The sequence below is a fragment of the Antrostomus carolinensis genome, unplaced genomic scaffold (genome assembly GCF_000700745.2).
Source record: "Antrostomus carolinensis isolate BGI_N321 unplaced genomic scaffold, ASM70074v2 scaffold21104, whole genome shotgun sequence".
Lineage (NCBI taxonomy): Eukaryota > Metazoa > Chordata > Aves > Caprimulgiformes > Caprimulgidae > Antrostomus > Antrostomus carolinensis.
In genome coordinates, this window is record NW_010309533.1 from 8,996 (window position 1) to 20,703 (window position 11,708).

At 40.8% G+C, this 11,708-nt stretch overlaps 1 protein-coding gene across 1 annotated transcript in view; it reads right to left on the reverse strand.

The window, feature by feature from the left end:
* Positions 1–2,161: 2,161 nt before the first annotated feature.
* Positions 2,162–11,708, reverse strand: part of LOC104523532 (ADP-ribosyl cyclase/cyclic ADP-ribose hydrolase 1) — a 22,748-nt gene continuing 13,201 nt past the window's right edge. The window contains exons 2-8 of the mRNA XM_010166147.2: positions 10,330–10,459; positions 9,528–9,663; positions 8,637–8,719; positions 6,800–6,876; positions 5,990–6,082; positions 4,325–4,411; positions 2,162–2,343 (exon numbers count right to left, since the gene is read on the reverse strand). Coding sequence (XP_010164449.1) covers positions 2,259–2,343; positions 4,325–4,411; positions 5,990–6,082; positions 6,800–6,876; positions 8,637–8,719; positions 9,528–9,663; positions 10,330–10,459 — 691 coding nt within the window. The 3' untranslated portion in view covers positions 2,162–2,258. The remainder of the gene's footprint in view (positions 2,344–4,324; positions 4,412–5,989; positions 6,083–6,799; positions 6,877–8,636; positions 8,720–9,527; positions 9,664–10,329; positions 10,460–11,708) is intronic.

Genomic DNA, 11,708 nt, shown 5'->3' on the forward strand with positions numbered 1-11,708 from the left:
TTCTAACCCTAACTATTCTAAGATTCTACGAAACCAGGCAATTGCAAGTTCAATTATTTCCCTAACTTTAATTGTGTTTATTGGCAAGTTTCCCTGTAGAGGTTTATAATTTTACATACCTTTAAAAGAAAGAATTTTTGTTGGGACAATATTAATGCCAACCACCTGTGCTACAAAGCTGCCACTTACTCCAGCACAGTTGCCTGTATTAAGTGCACACCTCAGCTTTCAAAACCACAGATTTCTCTTCTTAGCATTTTACTACATAACCACTGATAAGAACAGTCATGTTTCTCAACTAATATGGCTGAGAACAACATATATATATATGTCTGTGTTCAAGATAAAGACACAGGATGTTTCACTTCCAGCCACCTACAAAGGAAATTACTTCCCTGTACAAGACGAAGAGTGAGGTAGCGAGAGTACGGTCTGGGGACGATGCGCACTGTGACCTTTCTCTGCTTTCCTGGGTGTTTATATGTAGTTTCATCACGGAATTAATTTCTGAGTTATTTTTAGGAAGTAGCTTATATTCATGTTCAATCTGAGGCTAATTAGAATGTGAAAATGAATTAACAATGTGTGCCATCAGCAATTTTATTATAGATCTTGATTTTACTGTCAACATTTTGTATTACAACAGAAGAGGTACAAAAGTGAGCATGAAGACAAACTCTTCACCTATAGTCAGAAATAACCTATTTGAAAGTATTGGTATGGATCTGTGTTGACACATCTAAGTAGTTACATTACAGAGTGCAAATAAAAATACATTTCAATTAATGTAAACATTATGGGTGAGGTCTTCAGTGTGGTCCAGCTAAGTTCAGTGCAGGCCCGTGTATTACAGAGAAAAGGTTTATCTAGAGATGCTCAAAATTACACCAGCTTGTGTAGTTCCATAAGGATTCTTTGCACTCTGGGTAGTCACTAAAACATCTGGCATTGTAACCTTCTCCCTGTGGGATCACGGAAACCTCAGTCTGCCTAATGAATTGGCAATTGCTGGTTCTGCTGGCACTGCAAGACCAAGGAATACACCTGTAGCAAAGCCTGCTCTATTCTCTTAGTGTCAATGGCACTGCAAAAAGGCACTGCACAAAGGCACTGCAGCCACAGCCACAAGCTGGCCTCAGATCTTTGTTTTGTTACAAACACTGCACTTGACTATGCATATGAGACTGGCAAAATGTAAATCAAAGGAAATCAATGAAACCTCCTGTTTCTGTGTACTGCGACATGTCTGTGCTTGTAAATTGGACACCACAAGACATCACCTCTCATGTCAGAAACTGAGGTCAAGAGAGACTCCTTATTGTGGCAACCTTTTGATGTTTGTCTCTATTCCAGTGGACGGCCAAGCTGTGGCCTGAGGGACCTTTTATGAAAGCTGGAAGGCTTACACTTACTGCTATATTAAGAATAAAATGTAATCTGAACTGCAATGGTGTTTCCAGTTGGATTTTAATGGGGCTGTCTGAGTCAGTCTTGCTATTTTCTCTCTCCAGCTACATGCTCAACATGTTCTTACAGATGCTGGCAACCCCCTGAGTGGTTTCTGATCTTTTCTCGGCTCACCTCAGCTGTTTCTCCACCAGCCACTTACTGTGATGTCCATTAAAAGGTAAGAAACGATACGAGCTCTGCCTCTTCCATCGCTTGCTTTACCTGTTCAGAGGTGCCATAGTCCCTGGGACAAATACAATTTATATCATATGCCCCAGGGCAACATTTCCCTCTGGGGGGATGTTGCACTGGGAAGCAGCACAAGTGTAGCGTGCTCTGGACACTTCACGGAATCACAGTATTATTTAGGTTGGAAATGACCTTTCAGATCATCGAGTCCAACCCACCCAGGCTTCCAGCAGGGAGGAAGTTGGGCGCTGATCCGGGCAAGTTCTGCCTCTACTGCAAAGTCTCTTTCTTTTCTGTGCATGCCCAGGAATCCCTGTGCTGAGCCTTGGGGCACAAGGGGAGCTGTACAGGAGGGAGCAAACCAAGGCAAAACATCTGCCCTCAACCACTGAACACGCCCCCAGCCCCTCTGAAATAGTATGTTTGTGTGCATGTGTGTACATTAATCACACCTAAAATACCATCTCCTGCTACTTGGCTGTTAGTATCACAGCAAGGATTTCTGGTTATGGACTCTGTACACCCCACGCTACTATTTATCACTCTAAGCTATGTAGCCACATCTCTTCCAGCTTTACACACAAATAACAAAAGTCTTCAGTAGTGCGGAGCACCCTGTTTCATGGAGCTGCCATGGTGGTGGTGGTGCAGAGCCTGCAGTCTGTGTGGTCAGGGTTATGCACACACTGAAGGAGCTGAACTGGCCTGTGATAACACACAAAAACAAACAGAAAATTAGTAACCACTTTGCAAGTACAACAAAATAAAACTCCAGTCACTAAATGCAACGTGAAAGTCAAAGTGCATGTTGCATCTGTGCTGATCAAGTGGATGTCTTTTCTTAGGATAATTTTTTTAGATCTTGCTGCAGAAAGATAACTTTGATATTTATAGGGGTTAGGGACAAGAGCAAGTGAGTATGAAATAAAGTAGGGTGGGAATTCACAGCATGTCAGCTGTGCTGTGATAAGAAAAATAATTATGAAAAAGAAGTAAGACCTCTTGCATGGACTATGGAGTTGCTGCCACGCTGACAGTTCACCATCTTGTTTACCCAGTGGAACCCTTACTGCTACTGTAAAGCTGTCGCTAGCAATGTCAGGTAAGATTAGATATTTTGCTAGAAGTACATCCAGTGAATCTATTTTTTTAAATTATTTCTGGAAGACACTGCTGACACACACAAAATCAAGAGAAAAATTATCAGCATCAAATGCTATGTGGCCTGAAAAGCCAGATGCTCAGCTGACATAGATCCTCACAGTTCTGTTTGCAGTGACCTCAGTGGAGTGCAGCTAAGCTGTCCAGTCTATCCTGAAGAGTTTCACTGCACATGTAAATTGTTTCTTTTACTATTGCTCTGTATATAAAATAGCAAAATTAATTGTCCATGTTGCTCTACACAGTTGTTTATGTACATATTAGTTGAGCTCTGACAAAAAGCCCTACTTGTTATTCTATCTTAAGCAGCAAGTTGTGAGCCATAGCAGAGTGTGTCAACAACTCTTCATTATGTGTTTCAGGTTTCCCCCTGCACTTCTGAGCCATGAAGTTTCTAAGCTAATACATTTTTCCCTTCTGTTCCTGGCTCCTTAGATTATTTCAGCACAGGCTGAAATAATTTGTACCTGCTTACAGGTCTTGCGAGAAGTGGTTAAAGGCTGCAGTTGCCCAAAGAGAAAGTGAATATATGAGCATCATGATGTGGCAGATTTATGAACCACACTCGTGTTCATTTTTTCACTATGTGCAGAGCACCCATTAATCAGTTTCAGCAATACCTAAGCAGGAATATATTGCTCTGCCTTCAAGATTAAAATCCTAGCACCAAATAAGGCATTTGCCTCCTTTGCAAACCAACTTTTCCTTATTCAAAACTAATGTCATGAACTCAGTAGTTTATAGAAATGTTTGTTTACTTTGGAAATGTTCTTATCCAAGTATGAGTTCTTCACTCTGAAAGCTGTTCCTGACAGATAAGATAGATAGATAGATAGATAGATAGATAGAGCAAGGAAGAACCTTTGCTCCTTTCCTGGTGTCACTAAAGAACACTTCTGCTCTGTGTGAAGGTCTCTGAACTCATGCAGAGAGATAAAGGGTCTCAGGCTTTTGTATCTTCTCAGCAGGCAGGCAGAGATTTCAAGCAAGTCAGAACTTGGGCTACTCTATTTCCCACACTCCTGTTTTTATCTCCTAACAATGGGGAATTATAGTGATTAATAATACTTATCATGTCACATGCCTCACTCTCTGACATAGCAGCTGGATGGAAAGAAAGCTCCAGCTATAGCGAAGGAAGTAAGGATCATGCTTGACATACTGTGTTATCTGTGTGCAAGGGGGAAAGCTGCCTGTTGGGTTCTCATTATTGTACGTAAAAGCCTGGCCAGATGAAAATCTGTTGAGAGAGGCTGGATTCCTCCTTTCCTGAAGGCAACTGAACAAGTGCAGTGGTGGTGACCTCTTGGAGTGCAGGGCAGAGGGCAAGCCCCAGACCTAGCCAACATGAAGTTTGCAATGCAAATGCAAACCCGTGAGAAGCACACATCAAACAGATGTGGTGGCAGTAAGAGGGGAGTCTGCTCTACTCTGCTGTAAACTAGGAAATCTATATTAAATCAAGAGTGAGATGCAAGATTAGTTTTATGTTAGCAAGTTGACACTAGTAAGAGCTGGTAATTACCTGTAATTGTCTTCACAGGTGATCTTAAAGTTTCTCTCTTCTAAGATGCTTTTTAACCTCTTTATGGAATGACCTGAGCAGGATTCACTGGAAAGAAAAGCCTTTTGTTACTTGTGTTCCTTGTATGTACAAGAAGTTCAGCTAAATTCCACACTATGTCGCTTTGCTTTATTTGAGGTAAGATTCTTTTAAAGCTCATTTGCTAAGGTTCTGTAAAGTCCATTGGGTTTGTGGAGTTTTGGCTAGCACCAAGCCTTTGCTGGTAGAAACTATGTGATGTTCAACTGTGCATCTTTCGCAACAACTTTGTGCAGGAAAATATCTGTAGGAAATAACTCTGTTCCATTCACAGTTCAATGTGCTCTAGAACTGCTCCAGGGCTGCTGGTGGCCTCCATCCACTAAGGCACAATATAAGGCTCATTCAAATCTGTGGAAGGACAAAGTGATCAAGTCTGTGTGATGAGAAATGGCCGATCATGAAAACCAGCAGCTAAGTCCCAGGCAGGACATTAGATAGGGAGAAGGAGATGGAAAACATGGGAGAAAGCAGGATATGAGCACCTCCTATCTGTTTGGCTCAGCTTGCAACTGCTGCTACTCTGTTTTAGCAAGGGGCCCTTTCAACTACTTTTCCATTGGTAGAATCCCTAACCTGTGCATTTCTCGTCCATCCAGTTAATTGTTTCATGAAGCATGTGGCAATGTCATGTCTTTGAGATCTTTATGCTTAATTTGCTTGAAATAGCCCACAGGGCCTCAAAGCTGTAGTGAGAGGACTGACAAATGTCAGAGATGCTGCAAAAAACTTATTACCTTGGGATAAAAATAATCTCCTGGTCCAGAGTATAGGACACACATCAGGGCAACAAGACAGGAATGGGGCAAACCCATTTCCTAACATATGGCATTAGTGGAAAGCAGAGCCAGCTCTTCTTTGTTCATAAGACTCACCAGGTGTTACCAGTGACTCAACATGGGATATAAATCATAAGATAAAAGAAATACGTATTATTGGAGCTACCCTCCCTCTTTCTCCTTGGAAGTAAATAGAAAATAAAAAGGAAACTGCTGTGAACTTGGCACAGGAGGAAGATGTGTCAAGAATGCTGGCGACGCACCAGGTTGTTGAAGCTGTTGAGAAGGGGGAAAACGATGGCTTATCTGATGTTGGGAAATATTGAGAGAAAGAATCAATTGCCATGTCTGGGGGTACTAATGTACAGATTACCCAATGTCATTTTCTTCAGCAAACCTCTATGCAGTGGGTCAACATAACTATACTATTCCTGTGGAAAAACATATTTTCCAGCTGTTCACCCTGGAAAACATAGCCTGGTCTGTTACTTCAGTGCTGCAGCCGTAATAAGGGTCCGCAGAGCTCAGTGGGGTTGGGAGGAATTTAAAGGCCATGGGACTGCTTGAAAGTAAGGAAAATATCATAGTGTCTTAGCTATAACTGTTCAGCAGTACCTATAAAAAAATGCCAAAGAAAACAACAGTAAAAAATTGATTCTTTCCAGTAAAGTAAGCAGTGAGGAGAGTGAATGTAGGGCAGGCTTCATGAGCAGGTTCAAGTGTCACTGTTAGACAGTCACTTGTCAGAACCGAGCTGCACCGTCTGGCTTCTACACACTGTTCATCATTTCGTATCAGCTTGACTTACCTTTGAGGTCCATCGATGTCATGCATAAGCCAAATGTGTACTGCAGAGACTTTATCTGGATTTAGGTTAAAGATCTCAATACTTCCAAAAATGCTGTAAGAATGGGACATGAAAAAGCAAAACATTCTCAGTTATCTAAGTAAGATGTACAAAGTATGTTCCCCAAATGCTAGTACTTATTAGTGCTGCTATTATTCTCAATGAAAGAATGTTTTTTGCCAATAGATTTCCACAAACTATTTAATTACTTTGTGGTAAAAGATTTTCTCCCCATTCTTACTTCACTTTCAAAATAACTTTTGAAAATCTGCAGACTGAAACAAGCTAAAGTTTTCCATCTTTAGTGACGTTTGTCCTGTTTGGTTTATTGGCAGTTGGTTTGGTTTGGTGCAAGGGAAATGAACATGGCTGTTCTCCTGACCAACATATTCTTCTTCTTTTAATATTATGCAAGACTGCACTTCCAGCCAGGCAGCCCAAGAAAGCACAGTCTGGAGGAGGGAATTCCAGTCAGCTCCATGAGCAGTTAAAAATGTGCCATTCACATTAATACAACATAGTGCACAAAGCTAGATTAACTGTAAAAATAAAATTACTTTGTGCAGTAATAGCATACTGGAGATCTTACCCACATACCCTCAGAAGGATTTAAATTACAGTCACACTACAGAAGAAGTTAATAATCTCTTCAATAGCCAATGATTTAGACCTCTATATGAATTTTATTAAAATCCCTTCTGCATTGGGACTCACTGGCAAAGACACAGTCACGAGCACAGAAACATGGATGGTAGCATGCTGAGTAAATACCTGCTGTTTCTGAATGCTCCAGCTTCTACTGATCCATTGAGCATCACTTGAACCACACCACATGCTGCTTCTGCAAACTGAACAAAACAAATGGACATTATGCTCTAACACTACATGCAGTGCCATGTCAGACTCAGGGCTAGTAGAAATTACTGTAAGTTCTTTGATGTCATCAGAACTGACTTATACAAGTAGAGCATCTGGCCAATATTTTAACAGAACATGTCAGCACAAATAAAAGCCTGTAAAGGCTATGTCAGAACTGTCATAAAGCTGCATTAGCCAGCTATGCATTGGCAGTCTGAGTTTGCACGGAACTGGTGCAGCTACTTTGCTGTCACCACTGTTTTCAGTTTCTATAGGGGGATGCAAGGTTCCAAAGCCGCAGCCGCTACACCTGTCTGATGGGGCTGTTCCCACCCTCAGTAACTTGGAATAATCCTCAGACTGCTTTAACCTAGGTGGTAGGGATGAGCCAGAAGAGAGGTACCACAAGTTTAAGGACACATGAACTATCATATACTTGTTACTTCATGACTCATGCTCTGTGGCTTTTTGTGGCTTGGGATTTTTCTCCCCAGTGGTTTTAGTAAAACTCATCACCAAGTTTTGTTTGATTTGTAATCATTGTTCTTTTATTCTTTAAAACTCAGGTCCAGATATTTAAAGACAACTAAGTAAGGTTACAACATAAAGTATCCACTCTAGATTTATAATCAATTAGTGGCACAAAGACTTTTTGAAAAGCCTAGCACAGATGAGTGTGCTTGTCAAATCCTCCAAGTCCTCTTATATCTAAACAACATGGGTAAAACTCAGCTCTTGAGAGCTGTGAAGATTCAGGGAAGTTTGACTGCATGTAACTTTCTAATGTAATAAGCATGAATTTTAGTAGATCTTAAATTTATTTGGATTAGAAAGCTTGCAGTCGAGCAAGCCTGACTCTGTGTGGTGGTTTATCCCTCCCAGACTCTGGAACTGAGGGATTAATGAGTACATCAAAAACATTTTGAGCTTGGGAAACTTTATGTACAGTAGTTTGCCCACAAAACTTTTTTTTACAGTGAGTAGACTTTTTCTTACATACACAAGAGCTGAAACATACAGAAATGCTTTTTTTCCACCTGGACAGTCATCTACTAGTAGTTGTATCAAGAGTGAAGTCTTGAGAGACATGTAAAATAAAACTGATACAGGACAGCAGTGGTTTTCTGGCAGGTTTTTGTTTGTTTGTTTGTTTGATTTTAAAGTGCTGATTCAACAAAGCCAGGCTTAACTCAGACTAGCAGGGTGTCATTCATGTGATAGGAGTTGGCTTGTGCATTTGGGTAGGTACATCGTAGGAACCTTGCCAGATACCATTGTGGGAGGATGTGCTCTTCAGGTTTATGCGAGGAAGGTGCAAGGGGATTCTCATTTATTTGGCAAACCTCTGTGCCAATTTGGGCACTGCTCTCAACCTCAGCATGCTAAAATGTATTTTATTTTAACAATTTCAGTCCTGTGATTTAATTAAGGTGGTGATTATTGTTATTGTAAGTATTATTTGCAAACCTCCAGCTGCCTGCCAAGTGTTGTTCTAGACACTGGCACACAGTCTCCGTCCACAAATAGGAAAGCCTAAACTACAGTGGCATTAAATATTATACATAAAATATGGGACCTTGAAAATGAAAATTTCCAAAGCCATGGTTTTTAGCACCTGAAGCTGAAGCTCATGTGAAGTTTTACTACGCTGTGTTTGAAGCCCAATCTTCAAACTCACATTTTTGGCAGTGTCAGGAACTTAGTGTCTTTCAACATTCTCAGATTTGGGGAGATTTATTCTAGATCTTACCATCTTGGATGCCATTTTCCAGAATACAGAACCAGGGTTGCTCTCACATTCACTTCGTTTTGGACAGGATTCATAGTTGATTCCTGATAAGAAATACATTTATAGAATAGCTAAGGTTGGAGTGAATATTATTGCAACGTTAAAATGGCTTTGAGAGCTGATTAATGATGCCAAAAAATTTGGCCCCTACCAAAGAAAGAAGGCTACATGAGGAAAAAGCTCTAAGAGTAAAATTAATTTGCAAGTGTTCAGAGGTCTTCCTGTTTGCTCACACACGTTTCAGGGAGGCATCTGCAGGCCCTGTATGCAAATAATTTTCAGAAAACCGAGAAAGGAAAACATGTAGTTCTAAATGCGAGAAACAGGTTGACTCTTGACAAATGCTGTCCAATCATGTTGAAAAATTCAACTTTGCCCAACATTTTCAGTAATTCCAGCCCCGCTTAGAGGCTGCCAGAATTAAGCACCAACCCAGGAGTCACATGTGCAGCAATTACCCCAGGGTACCTTCATGCTTCCTCTGCCACTTTGACTGGCCTGATGCCAGGACCTTCTTGAATGGCATTCTCATTTTGCAGTTTGTCCCACAGAAGCCTCAGGAAGAAAGTGAGTATTCTTGATAAAGAGGGCTAGATGTGACCATTAGTCCAAACAGCAACCTGGTATTATGGTAATAGCCAAAGCTGTAGTTTCTAAATTCACCTGAGAACTACGTATTATTTTCAGTCTTCCATAACATAGGACAGAAATATGGTTAAGATTTTAAACTAAATTACAAGAAAAGAGTATGTGAAAAGGACTGTGTTTAGGTCTAAGTATATAAAAATGAAAGAATAATCTGAAATTCCAGTGTTCATACTTGGTTTTTTGCAAAAAAATAGAACTTATTACCTGGGGCAGAGGGGTCTCCACACCATGAAACCCTGTCAGCCATATAACCCAACAAGGTGTCCTCCAAGGTAAGGAAATTTTGATTGGATTTTGTGTAACGATGAACGAGGTCATTTGTCTTACTCCAAAACAGTGACTGTGAAATAAGATACAATGTCTAATAAGTGATACTTATACTTGAGCTGGTCAGGACATTTTCCTGGAGAAAAAGAAAAAGTTTTCGTTATAATGAAGGAGTTTCATTTTTTTATTGAAATGCCACAAGTTCACATTAGTGGGTCAGTTCTTATTTCTGCAGCCCACACTGCCATTTCCAAAATAATTTTAGGTGGTTATTTTTGATGGAAATTGACATGTTTGAGCTGCAAAGCATGTTGAAAGAAAGGTTTTGACTAGTTGTCAGAAGATATATACCTAATTTTTGGTGTGCTTTTGAACTGTGCATGGAAGAGCAGCTTTTTGGAAGCAGTGTCCCTCTAACATCATGATAGCATGCTCCTTATGAGAGAGCCATATGCTCAGGGAACAGGGACATCTCCGTCACTTCACAGGGATGACCTCAGTACTGACATTAGAGGCAAACCGTACACAGGGATGTTTTCCAGTGACCGAGAATGAGCAGGGTTACTGGGGTCCAGAGGTGGTGATGCTACTGCAGTAAGCACAAGGGCAAAATATCATCCTTGTCGGCCTGCAGACACTGACAGTTATTACAGACAAGATCCATCACTCAGAGCACTGCACAGACATGTCCTCCCACAACAATCCTCCTCAGGCAGCCCACCGTGCCTTGTACTGTTACCTGGTTACAGGGGATAGGATGACTTGCTAACTCCATTAAAGGCTGATAATCTTCTGATGTAATATTACAGGGATTCTTGTAAATGAATGCATGTTTTAATGATTCCCATATTTTTAGGCAATCCTTATCTCTGTGGAAAGATTAAAACATAGTCAATTAGTATTTATGAGTATTTATGTCTGTGAAAGTCTCTCCTTCTGTTATGGTCAAACACTATGGATCAGGCTTTAATAGTTCTAACTATATGCAGGCACCAAAGTATATTATCGAGAGTATCTTCAGCAAATTGAATATAAACTGAGGTATTAACAGTTCTAGAACATCTTTCCCTCTCTCCTGCATTTTAAATGACTGATTATTGCAATATCTGAATGCCCTCTATGTTATGTCCCTTAAAAAGAACAGTGCTGATATCACATAACCAGAAGATCAAATTTCTTGATTATTCATACAAATCATGAGAAGCAAATGTGGCAGAATATAGCTTGTACATTTTAGAAGTATGGCTGAAGGATACTGCCTCCTCAGGTACAGTGAGCCTAAAATATGTCCATGTGCCTCCCTGTGCAGTGTTCAGCCCTACAGAAATAATATGTATCATTTTATCTAAAACAAAAGCAGGAATCTGGCTGGTTTGGACGTGATAGTATTTTCATTTATGCGCTAATCTGCAGCTATTGACTTTTCTGGAGCCACAACTGATTTGCACACATATAACCAAAATCCAGATGAGGCACTTGGTCTCCAGTGGGTTTTTCCAGTCTCCCTCTGATCTTCCACTGCATTAGAGGTTCTGGCCCTTTTACTCTCACTGTCAAGAGTCAGAGGAATTCCACTGAATTTACATGGGGAGAGGTCCTTCATGACACCTCACAACCCTGTCACATCAACCAACACTTGTTTCTTAAGGTGCTGCTTCGTCAGACTAGGAAATAAAGCACATCTCTGCTGACAGAAGCAGAGCTCCTTTCCTACTGCCAAGAGGAAATCTGTTGCACAGTGTGAGCAAGCAATTGTATGTCTGTACTGAAACAGTGCCACAGTCCCTTCCTGAAGCTGCAGCATATAATAACTTTTGGGAGGGTTCAGGACATTTGTTGGCTTGTACTTGAAGTAATAAATGAGAGCTTTGTGTTACAATGATTCATAATTATTGTCTGTCTAGTATGTGTTTTCAAGGCTGTCCCCTCTGGGTGCACTTCCCTCCCTCTTCACGTTCCCATAGTTTCAGGCCCACTTACAAAGCCTGTTCCTCTCATTACAGCAGTGACAGTAATGCAGTGATGGTCCACCCTTCTCTTCCCTACTTTTATGCAAATTTAAAATGCTGACTGCATGTCTGAATGGAGCTACTCTGACTGACTTTGACTCAGCCACTC